Below are 23,864 nucleotides of genomic sequence, written 5' to 3'. Positions count from 1 at the left end.
AGTCACTGGAGGTTCCAATTCAAGCAACCCAAGGCAAAGGCTCTAAACTGTTAAACATTTAATAAACTATGCTGCTTGAGAGACTTTCTGTGCCTAGAACTAAAGGCATCTTAAAAGCTGCTGTGGTATTTTCCAGCTTTCTTCTTTATTTGGGCAGAAACATTATTCTGCTGCAAGAGTAAGTTTTCAGAGTAGATTCTGAAGCTTTCCTTACACTCTGATCATTTTCATGGATGGGTTTTGAGTCAAGATCTCCACCAACCAACAAGATTAATCAGTCTCTGATTGCAGAGAGTGTCTGCTAACTGAGCTGAGATGAGCAAGTGACTAGATTCCATAAGCTTTCTTTTTATTACCCTAATCTTTTTATTAGTTGCCAGTGTTGGAGACTACCATTTTGGTGGCAGAATGTCTGTCTTTCTCTTGGGATAACACTTTCCGTGTTGGAATTCTTTCCATAGTAATTTTTTTCTAATATTTTAAAGAAAATGTGTAATCTTTTTGAGTGAGGAAAATCCACTTATTTTGCTCTGAGATTTTTTTATTGTCATGAAGTAATATAGCTAGGAAATAGTTGTGCTTGAAAGGGGTCAAGTGGCCCTTATGGAGGGGCAGTCATGTGAAATTTGGACCAGAATGACTGGAGACTGATGTGGGAAGCCTCATGTGCATTTATGTCATGTCATAACCCAACAGCTAACCAGGTACATGGTGTCTCTATGTTTAAGCTAAGTTGTTGATGTAGTAAACAGACCGAATGCTTAGTGTGGGATTAACTTGAAGAGATGCTGAGGATGAGTCATGCTTAAAAAGCATGTTATACTGAGGTAGAAATCTTTGTGAAAGCTCTTGCCCCTGTGGTACACAACCTCTAAGGCATATAACTCTTCTACTGCAGACTTGCTATGGAGAAGTTCTGCTTGCTAGACTGCAGGGAGACATGTGGATGCCTTTGTTAAAGAGTGCACGTACAGAAGACTGAGCAAGGTTCATTCTCAGAGTATCTTTAGAACTTCCTATTGGAGAGATGCACAATGCCTTCCTTGATGAACTAAAATTGTGATTTTGATTGTAATTTTGAWTTTGATGAGCCCAAATTGCAGTTGGATATACTTCTGTTCATGGGCCATGTGGGAATGGCTCATAGTCCATGCAAAGMTGTTGTTGGGTTTTGAGGTCTGCATGAACACAGATGCATTCGGTGGGGTGGTGGATGCATCGCTGAAGTGGAAGACATCTATATCCATGCATGAACAGTGGAACTCTATTTTTATGTTGTCTGAGGACTCTGGCTCCTCAGCCATTGTCACCAGTACAGGAGCGAGTGGTATCTAATGGAGGCCTGCTCAGTGTAATCAGAATGAAGAGCCTTCCTGGGACTTTTCAGTGGAGGGTTATGAGGCAGGTGACACACTGTTCTTCCTCTCTGTCTAGGTTATCCCTGTGTGAAGCTTTCCTACTTTCCCTAATCTTTTTAACTGAAATTGTCTCTCCTTTGTTTCCAATACTGTGATGAAAGGACCTGCAACACCTGCCAGAGGGATTGTATGCAGGCAGCGTATCAGTTTGATGGATGGGGCATTTTAAAATGAGCTTTCACAACTACATTTTAAATTTTATAACAAATAAAGCAGTTGTGCAGAATAGAAACTTGGGCTACTGTGACATATGATGAGGACTCACTGATTCTAAAAACATCTTGCCTTTTACAGCTTTACCCATCAGTGATCTGTGAACTTGCTCTTTCAGATAAGTTTTGAGAGTTCCCAGGTCCTGGGATTTAGGAAGCCTAGGTGTGCAGGCACTAGAGATTGCAACTTCTCAGGGCTGTTGCTCCTGAGACCTGCATACCTGGTGCAGTCTGTGGGCTTCCTCTGAAAGAGCATATGGCTAACAGCAGTTCACAAACACAGAGCCTGGGCTTTGGGTATCAAGAGCACAAGGAATTGTGCACTTAAGTATATATAGTCTATGCACGTGAGTGTATTTAGGCTCATCTGACTGTATATACCCTTGAGCAATGTGCTTGAGTGTTCAAGTTGAACTGAGAGTTAACTGGGCTCAGGGCAAAGGATCTAAAGCAACATGAAACTTCCTGAGTAAGTTGCTTGGCTTGCTTCCAGTTTTGACTGTACCTCAGTATAGTCATAGGGAAATTAAATGGCAAAGAGAAAACTTTACTAGTGTGGGAAAACAATAATAGCAGAAAAACTCAGAGCTTGGAAAGCTCTGGAACTAACTGAAGGTCAGAGGATAATACATCATATTCAGATGAGGGACTGAACCAAAAATGGGTCAGTTACTGATGATTTTTCAAAGCTTAGCATCAGTAATTTACAGCTGACATTGAGCAAAACTGTGCCATCGACATAGTTCTGGCAGCTTCCATATTTCTGGGTCCCTAATACAGCAGGAGCTCAGGAGTGTAGAAATATAAGGAAGAAGAGTGTGGGAGAGAGGCAGGCCATGCAGTCTCCCTGTTAGTCCTTTAGTCCTTCATTTGGGGAGATCTGGGTGCTTTGTATAACATCTAAGTTGGGAAATTGTCATGGGCACAGAGCACTTGTGTAACTTGAGGCAGTGTTTGCCTTCTCACTGAGAAATTATTTTGGACTAGAACTGTCTAGAGACCTGTGTACCACAGAAGAACTGATTTCATCTAGACTTTATTTTGGATTATAAGGATGTAATGTAATGGTGGCGTTTCAGTAGTATGATGTGCATCTAGCCTTGGAGAGAGATCAGGGTACCTGTCCACTTTTTCTTCTTTCTGGTGCCTTCTGGAGTTTGTTTTAGCTTGTAATTTGTCTTTCAGGGACCAGCTGTGCTAGAGTTGCATAGGGCCTAGACTGGAGCAAAGTATTAGCAATGCAATCAAACTTATGGCTTTGTCCAACGTGAGCGCACAGGACGGCTGCATAAAGTAGTTAATCTGGAACTGCAAATACGTCTGCAGGTCAGAGGCTGTAGGAAGCCCTGTAGCACAAGGATAGCAGTAGTGCTGATATCACTAGGGTCCCCAGTTCTTATCTTCATGAATTAACTAGCATTGCAGGCCTGCCACTTGAAGTCAGGTATTTGATTTGAAACAACTTGACCTTTTGTGTCTCACCATTGAGTACACCTCGTCTGGCAGAATGGCTTCAGGAATGAGCCTTTATTTTTGAATAACATTTGCATCACGGTGGTCAGGGAAGGCCTTTGAAAGTCATGTCTTATTGGAGCAAAATGTCTTTCCTCTCTGGGTCTCAGCCCATGTCTCTGTGTTGACTGTTGCAAAGGCCCAGTATGATGCCTCTGGGTTTTTGAAGTATGCCTTACTGCAATTTTTGAAAGTCTCTGGACTCAGATTCTATATCTGTCCCCCAGATGGCTTCTAGATAGTCATTTAATAGATAAAACAAACAGAATACTTTTCTCCTTTGTTTGTAACTCAGAACATGAGATGTGAATATTGATGTCTTCCCTCTGCTGCATRTCGTCCCCCTCCCCCAGGTCTGAGGCTAGATTAACCTGTTACCTAAGAATTTGGCCATGACAGCTGTGAAAGACACACACACAAAAAAAAAACCCCACAAATAAATAATGCAATGGGTAATATCCCAGCTGTGATGTCTATGAGAAGCTGACAGGAAGCTGTAAAGGCATGAGTATCAAAGGGAATTCACCAGGGTCCTGTATCTTGCAATTCCAGGATCAACAAAGGAAATGGCAAGTCTAGGCTGTACTGGAAAGGCCTAGGGAAACTTGTAATGAGAAGACTGTTGTCAGAGCATTAGAGATAGAGGACTGTCCTCAAATGCAGCCTGTGCCACTTTGCAGTTGAATGCTTGAAAGAGCAAGACCTCTCTCAGAACTGATGAGGAATCAGGATTTGAAGACATCCTTAAAGCAGGATGTGGGAAGCCCTGATAGTGAGTTAAGAATGAGGGACATCAGCAGAGCTGAATATGGGAGTCCAAAGGGTAGATTAGCAGAGCTATGAGTTGGAGTCATTGACATGAGGAAGTCTATCAAGAATGAAATGAAAGATATTGCAGATTAGGAAGCAGAGCTTGTAGAGCTGTTTCCTTGGCCTCAGTTGCTCTGTGACTGTTCATGCATTAACTTGTCCATAGCACAGCAGAACCTGAGCTGAAAGTCATATTTGCATACTGCAATAACTGCACTGTTGTAGCAGGTGTCCTTTCAGCTTCTTCTCCCTTCAGGGACTTTGTGTGTGAGGACAGTGTTGAGTTGGGATTAGCAGTGAAATTGGTGTTTGATAGATTTTTGTGCTGGACTAGATGATGGATGCAGTGTATTATGAACTGTTTCAGTGCCATTAGCTGTGGAAGTGGCAAGTAGGAAAAATGCAAATAGGACCTCCCAGCATGAGAGCTGGCAGGTGCTCTGAACTGGATAGAAACTTTGCTACCCACCCATCTTATGTTCCATTTAGGAATAGAGATAACAGATAGAGTGTGCTGGAGAAATTGCTATGGCACCAGTGTTGTAAGTGTAGAGAGGCCCTGAGGGTGGCTTTGAGTCTCAAACAGCTGCCACTCTGCACTGCTTGCCAAGAGGAGTCCTTCAGATATGACTCATGGGTGACTCTACAGGTATTCCTTGGGGGAGACTTTGCCAGGACATGTTCTCTGCAGTGTAGGTGGATCCTAGTCTTCATGCTTTCATCTCTCCTCTCARTAATGGTTTTAGACAAGAATGACAGCTAAAACATTTCTTGAAAGATCCCTGCTGCTACTTTCCACAGAGGCCAGAGGAGTCTGTAGGCAGTCCAYGTTCAAGCTGAGTCCGTAGAGAAGTAGCGTGGCTGGGTTGTGCTGCTTCTCAAGCAAGACCTGGAGTTGGAGCACTTTGTGGGCAGTGCTGCCAGGCATGGTGCCGTCCTCAGGACACACCAAGGAGAATTTAGGAGAAGGAATATAGCAGTGCATCCTTATTATAAAAAATGGGAAAATCTCTGATGCTGAAGGGGATCCCATGTTTCTTTGAGTGGGGTAAGGAACGTGTCTCATAAGGAAACAGTATAGGAACTGAACTAGTAGCTGCTACGTCCCTAGCACATTCCAGTGAGATCTCTGCACTAATATAGCAGGAGATGGAAATGTAAGAAAAGCATCGTCTTGGGAGGTGGAACAAAATAAAGGATTCTACTTGAGCAGTGAATTGAGGTGAGATTTGGCCCGAGCTCAGCCTTGTGAATAAATGAGCAATTTGGATGCTAGAAGTGACCTTTCTAATAAAGAAGAAACAGTAACAAATCAAAGCAAGACAAATCCATATCTTAAAGACTCTTTAAGAAGGCAACTTTGGAGATTACTCTGGAGAGGAGCAGTCACAGATCGGTCTGTAGGGGGATCAGGAAAGGGAACACCTATGGCCACAGTTTGTGGGTTGCTGGCTTGCTTCCCCCTCCCTTTTGTCTTGGAACCATCTGAAATGATGGAAAATAGAATTCAAGAAAGGAATAGAGATAACAGGGAAAAAAAACCTAAAGAATTTCACAGTCCTAGCCACTTCTGATGTTGCTAACTCTTGTAAAAGTGACATTCTGGTAGCAGTTAGAGTCCTGTCAAACTGGAGACCCCTCTGTGGTGTGCAGTGGCGAGAAGAGGCAAGACCAGTACCTGGAACTACAAGTCGTGCATGTTGTAGAGTCAAACAATAAAGCAGCTGGCAATGCAAATATGGCATTCAAGTAGGTGGTCTTACAAAGCTGACCCTGCAGGACTGGTTCTGTGCTATAGACTTTAAGGGTTAAACAGAACTGAAAAGAATGGGAGGAGTACAAAGCAAAAGGAGTAGTCCTTGGTAAGGACAACTGCCTTGTCATTTGCAGCTGGCTGGGGTCCATAAGCATCATTTGAGTAGGGAGATTTCCAGAAGATCTAAAGGATAATATGGAAGGTTCTCCTAGGAAAACATGCTTGTACATGCAATGTATAGAAGGAAGCATGCAGCTGTTTGAAAGGTATATTTGAGATGAGTAAGAATTTAGAATGTAGTGAAGAAAAATAGGGTCAGATTCACGGTAGAACCCCTATGGAAGGTACCCTAGAGGAYCTCAAAGAGGACAGCAGGAATGTCTGCATTTGGTGTGATGGTGGAGAGAGAAACACCAAGAGAACCCTTGAAGATGGTTGAAAGAAAGCCACGATGACTTTAGCAGCAGCTGCTGGCTTTTTCTCTGGGGTCCCTTAGCAGCAGGCTAAAGCATGTTGGTAGACAAACTCAGCTGGAGAATGTGACAGTCACTTGAGCTTTCTTTGAGCAGACCATGTGACAAACAGCAAAACACTGGCAAATTGCATTGGGACTTAACTGTCTAGGAGCTGGGATCCAAAGGTGATTAGGCAGGACTTCCTGTCTGTAAGAATTTTTCTTTTTTGCAATATGTATTTTCTATTTGTTAATTTCCTCAGAGCATGTTTAACTATTCAGTGTGTGCATCCCAACATGACTGCATGCTAGATTTAGAGATACTCAAATTACTAGTGACCTTTGGAGCTGATAGTTGTATGTGTGAGTTGCCCAGCTTGAATTAGTGATTTATAAGCCATTGTTTCTCTTTACTTGACATTGCCAGCTTTTCCTTGAGTGTTTTGATGTGGTGCAGTTGTCCAGKGCTCCTGCAGGAGGTGATGGTGGTCACAGCTGAGTTGGGCCTGTGACTTTACTCGTAGGGAGCTCGCAGACTTCTTTGTGTGTCAGCAAAGGAGAAGGACATGATTCTGTAGAAGAAAATGCGGTAGGCTTTTGGAGGGGTGACTTCTCAGGAAAGACTGCRGAGAGGTGGCATCCACATTTCCAGTCAGGCCCCCGCTGACATCCAACTGAATCCAGGCTGCTTTTCTGACTATGCTCCTTTCGGTGTGCCAGACATGACCTGTTGTAGTTTCCTTGGCATGTATCTGCCCTGCCAGACTAAAGCTAGTACTCTGTCTCCACCTCATTCCTAAGGAAGTTGCATGCTTATATGGCAAGAAAATTTGAATGAACTGAGTGAAGGCTTGCTGAGGACCTGTAYAGAGATCATCTTTAATGCATGCTTATGAAGGGAAAAGAAGGCAACTTCCATTGCAGGCCAAGACTGTGGGCGGGAGGCCTGTGTGTGGGAGTGTTTTGCATGAAAGAATGATGAAGAATGAGCTGGATATGCAGTTGTATAGGGACCCAGTAATGGTTTTTGGATAAGGACCGAGGAGGCTGGTTGGAGCAGCAGTGCAACGTTAAGCAGTCCTTAAGAGCAGACCATCATAGCTRTGATGGGGAAACAACATAACCTGAGCAGAGGTGGAGCCTGAAGTGAACGAACAGCAAAAACATGACAGGCAGTGTGAGGCACTTACTACCATGTACAGATGTCACTGCAAAGACGGACATCTGCATGTACCATGGCCTGTCCATGCTTAGTAATGTGAACTTCAATTCACTAGCCCTTGAAAACTGTGGCCAAAATGAGCAAGGTTTCACATGCAGGAGTAGCTGATGTAAATTTCCATGTTGATCACAGTTCTGGGGCAGTTCAAGGACCTATGCTTCCTGTTGAACAGAATGGGATTTGGGGCTGCTGAGGAATCTTGTCATGACCTCAGGTGCCTTTAAAACATGAGATTTATGTGATTAAAGATGAGGAAAAAGCTTTGTATAAACATGCCGTCTTTTCACCTGCCTGTAGTTGAGTCTTAGGATGTGATTTGTTTTGTACTTCGTGTTCTCAAGAAGTTAAACTATGTTGTTGGCTTGAGTAATTGTAGTTTTTAACTGCACCATGGAGAGCACCTGAACAGGCTGGTTCCTGTGGAAGCATGGGACACTTTGGGGATAAAGCAATAAGCACATTATCTAGCAATTTCTGTTAAAAATATTGATACTGTAGTTGCTGACATAGTTAATTGTTTTTGTGCTATGGTTTCTAGATTTCAGAATGAACACAGTAAGATGAACGACTTTCAAAGCTGCAATTTCAAGTTGTAGTTGTGTTCCATCAAATTGCAGATCTGTTAACTTGAAGGTCATCCTTTCCTATGTTTTATTTGAAGATTAGAAACAATTTTTGGATATTTGCTCAGGTTCTGAAGCCATTCACTATGGTTGAAAAGTTTTAAAATGTACGTATTARATGCTTAGACTCTAGGAAAACTCGRACTGGGTGCTCAGTCATTTTAGATGCTGCCTCACTGGCAAAGTTGCGGTCCAGTGCTGTTGTGAATTTTCATCACTTCAAAGTGTTTTTTGGTAGTAAGTTCACAGTGGACCTCCCCACACACACCCTGGCCYGGAGCTTGCTTCCATCAGTCTCTGTGGTCAGAGTCCAACTCAGTTGAGCAGAGTGAAGTCTACTAGTTGGCATAGCAAGTGTTAAGAAGCCCTTCATGCAAACATACACGTGTAGATGGGAGAGGAATTATGTGAAGGGATGAAACTATCCTCTTTCAGTATCTGTTTTTGATGCATCAGAGTGTAGATAAATGACTTTGCTAAAGAACTGAATTTTAGCACTGGACAGTACCTGGATCTGTCTTGAGTTAGCTCAGCTCAAGTGTGCTAGCCGAATAGAACAGAGGAACCATCTTCAAGTCAAAACAGAAAAAATAGATTGAAGACACATTAATTTCTTTTCTTTTTGTCTCCAGGTATTAAATCTGATTCAAGACTTGCATCTGATTAAATAGACTCAGTTTGCTGTTACATTAAAATCTGTGTTCAGCRTGATGCCAGACAGGCTAAAATCTCCATTCTTCCAGTTCTAAAGTAGCAGCAAATTTTAAAGCAGGAGTACTGTTTTGTGATTACAGTGCCAAGCATAACAAGAACAGGAGGCTCTGAATAACTGGAGGAGCTCTCCTCCACCAAASCCTGTTGTGGAAGCTGGAAATACAAAGTACTAGCCAGGGGAAATTTTCCATTGACAAGTGTTAGAAGAGCTTTTATAGCATGGACAAGAGCAATGGGAAATCAGGTCTGGGATTTGGGTCTCTTCCAAACTGTGACAACATCATAACCTTTAGAGAGCAGGAGCACTTGCATCTTCGGAAAGGCTCTAGAGAACAGACTTAAGTGAATCTCCTTTTTGGCTTGTAAATCATGCTTTTTTTCCCTTGCTTTCTACAAGACTAATGCCTACTATGGGAGACTCTGCAGTTTATTTTCTGTGGATTGGTGTTAATTTATGACTAACTTTGGTACTTGCATTTATTTGTGAATGACACATGCACAGTGGTATAGGTGCAGAAGTAATTCTGATAGTGATGTTTGTGAAGTGTTAGAAAGGAGCTGAGTTACAAAGGTAGCAGCACTTTAGTAGAGTGTGGATGGGTCTGTGCCTTCTYCAGGCAGGATGCCAAATACCACAGTAATTCAGGTGTGAATTTTCAGAATGTTGTTTATTTGTTACCTGAGAGAGAGAGGAAAAAAAAACCACACCCATAATGTGTACTGCTCTGTGCATAATTGCACACTCTTTCCCGAGCTGAAAATGTCTTCACTCTACCAACAGGGAGCTAAGCCCCATGTTGGATTGCTATCATCCGCACCTGTTTCTGTACCTAGAAGGACTAGTTGTCTTCTGTCCAACCAGCTCCTCAGGGAGGAAGATGAATATCCAGGAATAGCCGTAGTGAGTTCCTGGGGTTGATGGCCCCAATGGACGTACTAAGAGTATGAACACASGTATGGCTCCTGAGCTGTCTGGGCTGCTGTTTTGGATTAGGACAGGAAAGGAAAAGAGAAAATCTTTTTCTTAGAGGTCTTTGACAAGCGAGGCACCATTGTACAAAGAGAGAGAGATAGTCACGCTGTGATTCGTGTAGAGGTTAACAGCAAAGGCAGAAAACAGTGCAGCTAAGTCACATGAAGCCTAAATGCAGAAGATAAGGAGGTGCAGGGAGAGACCACAGGGAGGGAGGAGGTCGGCAGGGTGCTACAGAGGTGACAGGCAGCAATGCCATCATTTAGCACAGTGCTCCTGCCTCAGCCCTGCCACCCAGTGCTGCTGTGAAGCAAGGACATGTAGGAGAGCTGAGTCAAGTGTGCTAACTGCCTCTCCCCCTTGCAAGGCCAAGAATAAAATGTCTCACATAGACTAGAAGTGGAAGTAACATAGGGGCTTAGTATGCTTAAGATGAACTGAAAAGACTTCTTTTTGACTGTGAGGACTCTTTCAGAGCATTTTTCTGTGCTCTTTTCTGTTCCTAGGTGTTAAGTGAAAAAGTAAAGAATAATAGGATACTCAAAATACCRAATCATTGTGCAGAGCTCTTGTGTTCCAGAGAAGACAAGCAACAGTTGCTGTCTGTGTGGCTCTGACAGGGCTCACAGTCATAAGATACTTGCATAGCTTTGCAATACAAATTTTATTATTGTCATGGACTTTATCTCAAGAGCTATTCCTACTGAGGACCAAAGATCTGGTTATTGGGCATTGTGTTTTACCAATGGTCTTGTTTGCTTGGTTTCATCTTACCGTTAGGCCTGAATAACTCTATTGATCATCTCTGTTCATTCTGCCTGTTTGCAATGCAGTCGTAGGAATGTGAGACGATAAGGATTTCCCCTGTGATCGCCTCATCATTGTCATCCTATTGCCAGAATGCCTTTCTGATGACCTGCCAAAGGAGTTTCCTCATCTTTTCATTGGGGCCTGCCAGATGATTGGATGGAATATACAGCAGCCTCCAAGTTCACTGCATTTGACCTGGGATGGATCCCAAGACTTGTTTGTGAACCTGCAGTCGCTGCCTCTGGGAGAAGCTACTCTCCTTTTAACTGTCAGATCCATTTGAGTGTACTTCAGATCATGGGCAAGCTTCAAATGAAAATGAATTTTATTCTTGCAAAGCTGTGAGGTTAAGTTATGATTACAAAGTTGGAAACACAGGTATAAAGGAAAAGCAAAAGATATTATGTGAATTTAAAATAGACCTGACATCAACCTTTTACTTCAGCTGTTATTCAGGGATTTGTTAAGGAGATTAAGAATTCAGTTCAGTGGAACCTTGCCAGTGAGGTATGTCTTCCTGAGTGGGAGGTTATCCCTGGGTTTATGTCTCCTATTTGTAACAGAGAGGTTTACAGCTATTCTTGAAATTTCTAGGCAAGTCCCAAGAAACCCCATGTGTCTCCCCTAATTAAAGGGATCTCTGTATGTGATAGGCTTGTTTTTAAAAACTTGTTATCTAGATAATGCTAAAGGAATACTTCTGATAGCATTGGGGCTTTCGCTCTGACAGCAGGGACCCCAGGATGCTGACTGTTCTGTTTTTCTTCCTCTGTCTGGATGTCAAGTGAATTGCAATTCTGAATGTTACACTATAATGTTTTCCAAACGATGTATCAAAAGCTTATCACTTTTGGGTGACGTGCAGCAGTTTCTCTTGAACTAATAGCATTTTCTAGACTACATATAACACATAAATTCACAATCTGTTCCAGAGACCACTGTGTTACAAAGTTAGGAAAGTGTTGAGAGCTGGGATAACCTGAAAACATGTAGCTGCTCTCCTTCTCCATTTCCTTGGAAAAGGATGGTACAGATAATTGTCCTTGTAACTGTTTGAATTAAAGTGAGATGTGCGCATCAGCCAGTTTCACCATAGAATAAGGGTAATATTTGTGTACTCTGGATGCAATATGTAAATAGGAGGTATCCAGAAAAGTTGGTAATGATTCTCAGCTTGCTTTGTTCACTTCTTGTGTTGCATACACTTTTGGTCACTTGGATGCTCTGGGAATGATAGCCCTTCTCTCCGTGGTTATCAGCAGTGTAGTGATCCTGTCTGATGCATTTTTAAATGTTTCCAAATGTTTCAGATCTTTCTTACAGAGCCTTACTAGCATAAGGTGTGGGGGATCCAGTTGAAGGGAAGCAGGAAATGACAGCTGACACCAAACATGTATTGGCTGGTGATGGTTCTTATAGCAGATTTCATGTGATGCTAATCTGTGCTGGACTCCGTGTTCATGTTCAGGTGTAATAAAGGTGCTGATTTTTGTTTGCAGCTCTTCAGCAGTTTGGACCCTGGCTACCTGAAAGGCATCCTTTTTCAGTCAGCAGTTGGCGAAGAGTTCAAGCTGATAGTTTCTTGGTTTAATCAAGATACTCCTGATGTGATTCTCTGCTAAAATTTTCTCAACTCTGAATTCATTTAATTTTCCAGAACACTTTTMAAACCTTCCTCTCTGTTTTTCCAAACTGAGCAAGTAAAAGCAAGGGTTAATGAGTTGGGAGAACTTTGCTATGACGTTGATGTACCTTCATGTTTGGTATGTCATTTAGAGTGAAACAGCTTGCTCTTTCTGTTTGAACRTGGGCCATTCTCACAGTGACTTGTTTTGTGGCCTTGGCCAAATTCTTCCCTTCTGTTCTTTCCAAATGTTATCAGTTCACTGTTCTGTGTTCTCAACACGATGAAGGCCACTGGAAGGCCCACTGAAAGCAAGTGAAGGCCACTGTACTTTCTCCCTCCGTGACATGGGTGAAAGAGTCTTTCAAAGACTTCCTGAGGTGCTTGCTTCCTTCAGACCATTCCTGATCCCAGACAGAATTTCTATGCTCCACTCTTTCATGTTTCCACTGGCTTAACAGTTTGTAATGGGCATTCTGGCCTTGCCTTTTTTTCTGGGAGCTCTCGTCATTCTTAACTACCTCTTTCTTTCTTTCCACAGTGCTGAGTATCGGCGAAGGTGGCTTTTGGGAAGGAACTGTGAAAGGCAGGACTGGCTGGTTCCCGGCAGAATGTGTTGAGGAGGTGCAGATGCGACAGTACGATCCACGACAAGGTAAGCTTTTTTTTCTTGGATCCAAGTGTCTCAGCAGACACACTGAACAACTGTATCCATCTACACAAATTCAGAAGTACTGATTTTAAATGTATAGCAGTCTGAATTTGCCCATTTTTTGCATTGAGTTGTGAGTACATTGGATGTTTGCTCAAAGTGTTTACTGTGTGCATTAATATCCAGCAGTAGACATCCTGATCATGTTTAGTGTGTGATATTATCATGAGAAAGTGATCATTAGACTCTCTTGAGACATTGTTGCAGTGGCCTGGGTCTTTAGCAGATGACAATGGGAGATGGAGCAATAGAGTGTGACTGTTGATCTTAAACATAATAGGAGTCTTCAGAAGAGAATAGGGGCTGGATCCTGAGTAATTTGCATGTATTTGTTCTAATTCAACATAAAATATTAGAAATGACTGTGACTCAGCSCTGACAATCCTGACCCTCTCAGTCTCCAGTGCCAGCAAAGCCATAACAGGTATTTGCTCTTCCTGAAGGACAGCAGCCCTCAGACAACCCTGTTAGGAGGAGCCACTGCTGGCAAGTGCCAAGTGTACAGTGTTCTCAGAAGTCACCATGACTTCATGGGGATRCCTGCAGTTGTGGGTTGTATCACCACAGCTTACCCCTTGTCAATGATGGCTGCCTGGGCAGATTTCTCCTCCCAGACTGAAAGAACTGGGTGAGAAACACACTTTTGGGATTTCTGGATTTGTCCAGGTCTAAAGCAAGTAATGAGGAYGTATTTTTTGTTGTTTTTGTTGTATTATTTTTAAATGTATGGTTTAGGAGAGGGAAGAAGTGGCCCTGATCTGGCAGATTTAGTGGAGTACACTTTGCATAGATGAGCATCTTTGCATTCTAATATTTGCATTTTAGATTATATTCACACARGTGTATTCTGGTATGTGAAAGTTGGACTTTGATTATAAAGTTGGAAACAAAGTTGTAGAAGAAGAAACAAAATCAATAAAATGCAATTCTCAGTTATACTCTACAGCAAGTTTTAATTAGTTTCTGGAAGCCTGTCTGCACTTACAAAGCCTTTTCTTTGCTCTAATCCTAGTCCTTCCTGGGAGTTCCAGATGTAAATGTATATACCATCAGGCGTYCATCTCCTTACCTAGGATGTTTGGATTCCATAAGTGAGCTCCTAGGTCTGTGTGTGCTGTGATGGCTATGTGACAGGTTATGCTCCAGGGTACTTTAATATCAGTCACAGTGGATAAATTATTATGCGCATTTGGGACCTGGTGTTGTGGCGTGGAAGCTGTAGCAAGAGTGCTGCCGCATCCGTAGCACTATGGAACGTGCATGTAGCAGAGCTTTTTCAGCAGAGCTTTTCTTCCCTCTCTTTCTGAATTTGTTCAGCTGTAGCTCACCCACTTGTACTTCTAGCTTGTCTTCCCAATGCTTATTCATATGGTTTGTTCAAAGTGTCTCTCTGTATTCACTGCTTTTTTTTTTTTCCACTGGTCACCTCTGTCTCTGCACTGCCCTGGTCAGAGAAGGCTCCTGACTGAGCCTGGCTTTACGAATTTGGTTATCTGGCTGTGCTCTGGGCCATGGAGAAATGAAGCAAAAGTGCTTGTGCTGCTCTGATAAGAAACTGTTGATGTCAGTGAAGACTTGAATGAGATATTCCTCCTTTTTGAGAGGTGGTTAGGACTGACAAGTTGGAACTTGCACTGAGAAGATTCCAGCTTCTTCCCTCTCATGCTGACTTTGGAGCCGTATTCTGGAGCCTTTTCAATGTGCAGTGGCCATTTGCTCTGTCCTTTTGTGATGCTAAATCAAGAACAGAGTAGACTAACTAGTGTCCCTAACTAATCAACCCTTCCTGTATCTAGGTGTTCATACTTGCTCTGTGTTGTCCTTCTTGGAGAGTGATAACATGTTTGGGAAAAGTTGAAGCTATGTGTAGTTAACCTCAGTGAAAAATAGATGGTGCTTAGACACTACAGCTGGAGTGTGGGCTTGAACACTTTCATCCAGTTGTCCATACTGTTGAATTGTTAGCTTGTTCTCTGGAATCACTTGTGCCAAATTTCACTTTTCCAGACAAAGCCTGGACATGGTTTTGAGCTGGAGATTGTTTCCAGTGGCTAGTTTAGATGAGTCCATGATGTTTGTGCACAGATGAAAGTTTAGTTGTATGGACATGATGTTGCTCTGCCACTTGCCCTCAAGGCCAGAGAATGGGAAGCATGCATTTTATGAATTTAGGTATAGCCTAGTAGCTGATTGGGCTGTACACTGATGGAAAGRTTTTAGCCGGACTATACTTTGCTGGGAAACAAAGCCAGCCATATCAGACTTGCTGATCATCTCCAACTGTGTTTATAGATTCATGAGAGTAGTAGGGTTGTATGGCARTTATCTTGGCTAGACTCATGTTGGAACAGGTTGAAGATGACTGTGACAAGGTTGAGAGCARATCAGGAAATCAATGTGATCTTCACTGGAATTCAGAAAAAGCAGGTTTCGGAGTTAGTATTTTGAAGATGATGTTTTAAAGATGATTGGTTATGCAAGTTGCTCAAAATGTTGTCTTTCATTCCCAGTGTTCTCTTCTTACTTTGACAGATTATAAGAATAAATTGAAAGATCTGCAAGGTAATCTGTCACAGAGATCACCTCTTTTACATTCATAGATCAGTTTTGTCATGGATCCTAATAAGAAATGCAAGGCTCTTGACTGTAGAGCTGGCCTGTGTCTGAACTACTTGTCTTGCATGCAGAGTGCTTCCAGTCTGGGAGGATAGTATATACTTATCCTGTAACTTATRTCTTCAGGAGGGCTTTTGCAGAATAAAGCCAAATACAAATATTAATCCTGATCACTAGCTGAGAAGGCTATAATAGCCAGTTCACATTCAAATGAAGTAATGTTTGTAGAATGTTTGTACGGTTAATTTAGGTTGGAAGAGTCCTTGTAATGTCATCTGGTCCAGAGATCAAAGATGAGCACTCCAAGCAGTTWCTAATACATCCCAATACAATAAATAAAATGGGACAATGTCTTGGTGAGGCGTAATGGCTTATGACCATCTGCACAGCATTTTTACTCTACTTTCCAGCACATTTCTGGTCTGTCACTAGACTTCTCCCAAACTGCCCAGGTATGGACTGCAGGAGACCATGTGTCTAGGGYCACTCCTGGCAGCTGGTTTTGAGGGGGAAATGAGTTTAGCTGTGAGGCCAAGTGGCATATCATGACTTACGTCTACAGAACCAGAAAATGGTCCYTGATTTGTTTAAATACCAATATGGACATTGCCCATCCCAGGTCTTGACCTCAGTTTGTTCTCTAGACGAACTGTAACAAAATCTTACCCAGAGTCTGTCTGATGTTGTGGATGCTATGTGGACAGGCCTATGCAAAGAGCTTGAGTACTTACATATTGACCTACTTAAATGAGCTGACTTCTTCTCTAAGGGTGCCTCTAAGTCACTGCTTCTCTCTGAGACCCCAGTTCTAGAGACAGTGCAGTGCTTGTTGATTCAGGAGGAGAATGTACTGTCCCCCACCTCTGTCCCAGGCCCCAAGGCAGAAATTTAAGCACCTCACTGCCAGTGGGTGGCGAGGGGAWGTCTCCTTAGCTATATCAGGTCTGTGAAACTGAAATTCCTTTTGGCCTGAACAGAGCTTTCCCTATGAAAAACACTATTCTTCTGTAGAATCTGAATTTATTTCTTCCAGCCCTACTGAGTCAGAGATCTCTGCCTTTGTCCATCTTCCCATAAAGGTGGCATTTCTTGTGGCATTCTGACATCCCAGGAGGAGATCTAGGTGCTAGTAAATGTATTCATTATACATATTGATTCCTTAGCAGYGCCTCCTGTAAGATTATACGCTGTAGTCTCCTTTAAGTGGTGTGACATTTCTATTGAATCCAGGGAACTGATTCTTTTGTGCCTTCCACATGATTGAAACAGRCCTTGTCTTTCTGTCAACACAGGATCAAGCTCATCAGATGTTCCTCACAACTGTTTATGTTAATCTCTTTGAGATCCACAGATTTAAGAGTCTTCATGCAAACACTATCCATTAAAGACTGGCTGTCCCTGGACCTGTTAGGAGACCACTGGGTAGGCCTGCTCCTTAGTAGTGGATTCCYTCAGATCCCAAGCTGCATCAGCGATTCTGCAGAGGCACATCTTAGTATCATCTTAGTATCCCATAGCAGAGTTGCTGGTGGAGCTTGGGATCTGGGTGACTGTACTGCCACTGCTAGTCAGGGAGAGGTTACTGGCCAGGGACTGTTTTTCAACGTGTCCAGCCCACATATGTGTCCACCTTCTGTTCTCCTTCTCTCATCCTCAGAATGTCCCCAAGGACCCTGTAGTTTGGGGTTTAGAGAGCACAAGGGTCTCTGAGTGTGAGCTGCCTGATGTGCCCAGAAATGTGGGAAGGAGACATGGCCCCTATGGCTTCTGCTAGAGCTAACAAGCCCTTTGCCTGCAGAGGCAATGCCGCAGGCATATCCATACAGTCGTTCTTGGAGAGCTACAGGTACTGGCAAATAGCCTTTTATTCAATCTCTGAAAGTGCTTAGAGGAGAGCCCTGTGAACGGATCTACTCATACACCTGGTCCATCAGATCAAGACAGCTTTAAACTAAGAAATGAGGGGTGATGATTTGGACAGGCTAAGTAATCCATATTGCTAGTTTTAGTATAGAAGGAGGAAAATCAGATAGATGTTGAYATATCTTTGCCTAAAGGAACACAGCAAAGCGGGCAAGGGGACAGATGAAAGCAACAGTAAAATAGTATATTTTAAGAAGAGACTGTGTCTTCTCTGCCTGTGAAATTGATGGTGGGCAGTAAGATAAAATTGAGATATTTGGCATACAAATGCCAGGATCCTGAGCATAGAGAAGGAGCTAAACCAAGTGATTCAGTAAGTGTAGTAGCTGTTATGAGTGAGAACATGGCAGAGTAGCACATATGCTCTAAGGAAAGATAGAAGTAAAAGATAAAGCTGAGAGTTGGACCTGGATGTGATGCACAGACTGTAAATAAACAAAGAGCACTAAAACACCTTTAAATTGTTTTGAAAAAGGATGATACARGATACTTTGTTAATATGAGTAAATTCTAGATTTTTATTTTTGATTAAGAAGAAAAATATAGTGAAGTAAATGGAATTGACTGTCTTCAGTGAGTTAAAATAGAGTTCGCATTTTAGGTCAATATTTTAAATCAAAGCTACAAAAGCTATCTCAAACTTTGTTCCAGGCAGCAGAAAGAACATGCAGGTAGGGAATGCAGATGTGACTATCCAAAAGAGGCTGCCAGGAATAAGGAAAATTCTTGTAAAGAACAGAGACTAGGATTCATCTACAAGGAAATCTATGTYGGGGGAATCTGAAATCATAAAGATAAAATGAGATTTGTCCAAAACTCAGCTGAGTTGAACCTTGGAGAGTTTTAAAAGAAATAATAATAGATTCTTCAGCTGTGTGAGTAAAAGAATACGGAAGGAAGATGTAGGGCTGCTAAGGAGTGAGAATGAGATAAGATCAAAGCTAGCTAGCTATAGCTCTAAATCCACCTGAACACTTGACTGATCACTTGCCTGAATGTCAAAATGGGTGATGTTGGATGGATAGACAAAGGCAGGATCAATGCTGGAATTTGTACTTTAGTTATAAAATAACAAATTATATCAAAATTCTCAAAAAATATGGGAAACCACAGATACATTAGCGAAGACTTCAAATGAGATAGCAATAAATTTTATGTCTAAAGCAAGGAAAAGCATTCTGGGCAACCACAAGGTATGTCACTCTGACTTCACTGGTACARAAGTCTTCAAAACAGATTTTGAAAGAAAGGAAGAAAGATATGAATAAAGATCGGAAAAGGGGTAAAATTGAACATTATTTATCCAGATATGAATTGTGCCAGACTTACTGTGTTTTTGTGCCAAGATGATGGATTGCATTGACTAAAGAAATGTGATAGTTACAGCTTTTTTGTATTTCAGGACAGTGCTTAAYGGAGTGTTCTATGTGGGAAATTATTAGTAAAGTTGGAGGAAAAGGAGGGGAGCACTAGAAATTTGCGGTGTGTCACTGGCTGATTAATAAGAGACAGTATTGGTGGGTTTGGAGGGACACATGTTGAGATTAGAAGGAGGAAACTGGATGAGTGATTGAATCTCAAAACCAAATTTTCCCTTACTAGTTGTTTTCACTAATAGCTGTGACAATGAGAAAACCAAAATGTGCTGCTGCTSTTTCCTTATGAGGTGGTGTAAGATGAGAATACTTTATTGAAAGAACTAGGTGAGCTGGTGTAATAGAAATATGAGGAAATTCAGCAGGATAAAATGCAGCATCTAGCACTTAACTGCTGAGAAGATTTTCTGTTATGAGCTAACATTTTACTTCCTGAAACAAAAAATGTTAGGTATGTTAGTGGTTTAGAAGGTGATTGTAACTTGCATAATATGCCTGTGAACAAGACAAACATGAGCCTAGGATGCATCGAGCAAGGCATGTCCTGTACGTAGGAAAACAGCAGTGCTATTGCACAAGGAACTGTTAACCTTTAATCTGAAATGCAGCATCATTCTGATCACTGTCTTCAGGAAACTCAATTCACACTGGTCTCCTTCTGCCTCTCATACATGCGCTTGCTAGTTGGAGTTGTGCTGTTCTGGTGAGAGAAACTGAGAATCTAGACAACCTTTGTGTGATCAGAAAGAAACCGACGGCTTGAGCTCGAGATCCCGTGTGGGAAGGGAACTGATTAACAGCTTTTAGAGCTTGGGCTCTGTATGTGCTGAATTTGCACACGGAATTTTSAGTGATATCCTGAGGGACTATTCACAATATGTGGAATTAAATATGAGTATTAATTTTTCAGGATRTAACTTGTTAATTGTCAGAAAGCTTTCTGCTGAAGTTGTCACTGGACTGTCCATGCCTCAACTTTGAACACAACTCATTTCACTCTGGGTTGATTATAGAATATTCCTGAGTCTGTGGTCTAAGGAAATGATGGGAGAAGAGCCTGTAATTCTGAATAAAATTGCTGAGGAACGTGTACTAACTGTAGTTAAGGCAAAATGGCTGTCTGTTTGGGACAGGTTGCAGGCATTGTAAAATGTTCATTTACYGATGCTGCCTCGAAATGTGCCAGGCCCATGGGAGTGGGTGTCCAATTCGGGATCATTTGACTGTGAGCTATCATCTCTCTCTCTCTCTTTCTCTCTCCCCCCCTGCCACCCACCCCTTTGCATTTTTCAAAATCAGTACATTCTTACACCTTTTGTGGTAAATCCTGACTCTGCCTTTCCACACAATTTCAGTAGTGAAACATAACTCACCTATTATATTGAGTTCACTGATCTTTTAGGAAATGATACTTAAGAAATTGAATGGCAAGCTTGGTTTTATGAAACAGAATGTGCCAAATACTTGAGATGCATATGTGCAAGCAGCCTGTTGTCACAGTAACTTGTACATGGGTTGAGAGAAGGTGTGATAATTGAGCATAAGCTCCCCATATCCTGCAAGCCTGGAACCTGGCCTTGGTAGAAATCCAAGACTGTTTGGTGTCACCTTGCTACTATTTGCCTCTCTCAAGTTGTGTTTCTTTGGGGGAGGGTATCCCTTTTAGGAAACATTCCCTATTAATTATCACTTTCTCTGCGCAAATATGGCTTTGCAAAGAACCTACCTTACATTTCTCTCCACAAACTTAATTAGGCTATATCTAAACTAGTGGGCTGCAGGGCACTTAAAACCTACTAGCTCTGGGTTTTTTTCTGTGGCAGCTTCCCAACCCTTCATGGACATATATCTGTCTCCTTCCTCCGTTGTCCTTGGATTACAGGGAGGATAAAGCAGACAGGAGACTTGAGGCTCTCTGAGGATGCCTTGGTTTGGACAGTTAGAGGACCAGGAGATGGGTGCACTGCAGAATACCCTGGTCTTCAGGATAGATGAAGTCCTTCTTCCTCTAAGAAGGACTAGGCCTTCTGTGTTGGGAGAAGCAGAGRCATAGCTATATAAACCTGGAGAGCTCAGAAATCTTCTGTTGCTGAGCAGGGGCTGTGATTTAGGTTGCAAAGGAAGTGCATGTTATGCAGGGCAGTGACTGACCAAGCGCTATGCCTAATCCTGGTATCTAATAACCATAGCATGAGTATCTTTTTCAGATTGTTCAGTTTTTATCTCTGATTCCTTTAGAAAGATGTGACTAGCCAGTAATGTCCAGTGAACCAGTTGTGTTATGCATRGCCTAGAATGACAGAAACCTTTATTCTTATTGGTGGTGGTCTGCTTAATTATTTGTATGAAGATTTTCTGTTGTTTTCTATCATCATAGCATTTCACCTACTGTTACATGAAACTGTGTTAAGTCCTAGTGCATTTAATAGAGTCTTTAACATTTCTTATTTTTCTAGGAAAAGAAAAAAAAATTAAGGAGGGGGTGTTTTGACTTTTGTTCCTCTCTAATGGAGGGGAATGGTTTCAGTTACTTGGTATTTGGGGATAGCAGTGAAGGCAGTAGAACTGTGATGACTTGTTCCTCTTGTGGAAAGACTTCCATGAAGAAAGAGCTTGAACCATCTTTTTGGTCAATAATTGATTTTCTTATGTAGGAAAAGTTTTAAAATTCTAATAATGATTGTTACATCCCTCAAAAATCATTCACARGTTGATGATGATAACATCTTGTCAGCTGAGCCTGTCCCCTTACTGTCTCTCCTAGTGGTCAGGACAGATACTAGAAGAGCAGATGATATAATAAAGGGAGTAAGAGAATGTTTGGAGTCACTGTACTCCTGTGTCATCCACTCCTGCTGTGTTTTTTAAGAGAGTCAGGAGTATTTTCCAGCCTGGTACATCAAAGACAGCAGAGCAAACTATCACTAAAGAACATGAAGCGTTTGTATGCATGTTTGGCCCCCAGTGCCAAAGAGCAGTTCTGAATTGCGATTTAGTCCGAACCCGAACTGTGTGCTCTCCAGAGCACAATTTGAGTCTATGTTGTATTAGCATGGGTGTTTCTTCCCTGCTGTTTGGGCTCAGAATGGTAAGTTGCAGGAGTTGTTGGCTCTTTCTTTTGGTAGAGGGCACTGTTGTTCTTCACTGTGTTTGACATCAACCTCAGGTGATGCAATGCGTAGGTTTCGGAGGAGGAGGAGGAGGATTGTGAAGGATTTTGGTACCTTAATGAAATACAGCTTTTTAATTTCCTTGRGTGAATTGATTGACTTCCTCCTGGATGGGAGTCCTTTTCCTTTTGTTTTGTTTTGCTTTCCACTTCATAACTTTATTCTAGTGCATCCTACGTGGGAAGGGACAAGATACCTATTCCACCTTCTGTCCCCCCCCACCACCACTTTTTTTTTGGTGCAGCTTGCAGTCTAATTTGACTCATGGACATTCTCTTCTGGAGATTTTTATGTTAAAGTGAAGTTGGAGTAGTACTGAACCTGTCATGGAGATACAACTCACCCATAGTGAAAATGTGGATAGTTTGTAGAGTGAATGATACCAGATTGTAGTCTCATGGGTGAGATACTGTCGCCACTGGTGTCTCCTGTGGCCATTTGTATGGGTTGGGTCTCATGGATTTCATTGTAGTGATTCCCAGATAGCACCTGCATAGTTCATTGCAATAGACAGCCTAGTTTATCAGTCATGTGGATAAGGGCACATACTTTTAACAGGTATCTTTTTTTTTAAGAAGGGCTGCACTAGGATAAGAAGTGTGGAGAGCAGAAGAGGAAAAAAAAATTTCTGTCTTAGCTAAACTTCCAACATTAAGGCTTAAAATGAAAAGCCCTGAGTGCTTAGTCTATACACTATGTTTTCTGAATTAGGTGGATGAGTTTTTTTTTTTTTTTTTTTTTTTCTTTTTTTCTTTTTTTGAGAGGGAGTACCTGTCTAAGGGAAGGAACTCCTGGAGAAGCACCTGCCTTAGGTAATGTGTTGGGAGTCTCAAAGCAGTGTGAGCATAGCCCTCAAGAATTAGAGAACAATCCATCAGCGAGGCTCTGTGGGAAGATGCTTGTTTTACTTTTCTGGCTTTTTTGTATGAAGTTACAGAATGATTACCAAAAAGATGGGCATGCAAACACTTGACTGCAGTCAAATTGGGAGTGAATTTCAACCTCAGCATGTGCGTGCCTGTGCACATGCACACAGTGCTGTGTGTGCTTGGTRAGGAATTAAAAGGTGGCTTACTCAAAGGGTTACCATGCTACCATGTGAGTTAAGTTGTCTTCTCCTTTAGTCTGTAGAGTTAGTGGTGCCTGGAAAAAGACTTCTGTGTGAACCTTTTCTGCTTAGCCTGCTGGCTGCCTCATCATCATGTATGAACCAGCAGCCACTCAGCATGCAATCAGGACTCAGTCCTTGCCRAGGGGGAAAATAAGCAAAACAAAATGCAGGGCTTGGGATAGGAGGAGTGAGGGAAGCAGGGCAGCAGAAGCATGGAACAAGCTTCGTGGATTTACGATGGGGAAATCATGCTTCGCATACCTGATTGCCTTCTACATTGAGATAGTTACCTCTGTGAACAAGGAGAGACCAGTGGATGTCATGTCATATACCTTGACTTTTATCAGGGCTTATGACAGTCTCCCATAGTATCCTTACAGCCAGATTAGTAACACCTGGTTTGGGTAGACGGATGGTAGGATGGGTGCAAAACTGGCTGAATTACTCGATTCAAAGGCTGGTTACCAGCAGCACAGAGTCCAACTGGCAGACAGTTACCAGTGATGTCCCTCTGGGATCGACACTGGGACCAGTAACATTTAATGTCTTTATTAATGGTTTGAATGATGGAATGGAGTTCACTATCAGCAAATTTGCAGGTGATATCAAACTTGAGGAGGAGTTGATATGCAGGAGGGCAAGGCTGCTGTTCGGAGAGACCTCCACAAGCTGGAGAAATGGGCCAACAGGAGCCTCATGGAGTTCAGCAAAGGAAAATGCCAAGTGCTGTCCCTGGACTGGAATAACCCCATGTATCAAGGCAGGCTGGGAAAGACCAGCAGAAAAGGCTTTGAGGGTGCTGGGGACCTCATTAGCCCCAGAGCTGGC

General features: G+C 42.3%; 1 protein-coding gene across 1 annotated transcript in view; it reads left to right on the top strand.

The window, feature by feature from the left end:
• The first annotated feature begins 1,128 nt into the window (after positions 1-1,128).
• The window catches only part of LOC146591093 (SH3 and multiple ankyrin repeat domains protein 3-like), a 184,340-nt gene continuing 161,604 nt past the window's right edge, over positions 1,129-23,864 (top strand). The window contains exons 1-2 of the mRNA XM_085313471.1: positions 1,129-1,327; positions 12,670-12,783. Coding sequence (XP_085169597.1) covers positions 1,129-1,327; positions 12,670-12,783 — 313 coding nt within the window. The remainder of the gene's footprint in view (positions 1,328-12,669; positions 12,784-23,864) is intronic.

Source organism: Rhea americana, unplaced genomic scaffold, assembly GCF_003343005.1.
Source record: "Rhea americana isolate MKP2758 unplaced genomic scaffold, rheAme1 scaffold_388, whole genome shotgun sequence".
Taxonomy (NCBI): Eukaryota; Metazoa; Chordata; class Aves; order Rheiformes; family Rheidae; genus Rhea; species Rhea americana.
Note: the sequence above shows the minus strand (reverse complement) of the source record. Positions and strands in the feature narration are given on the sequence as shown.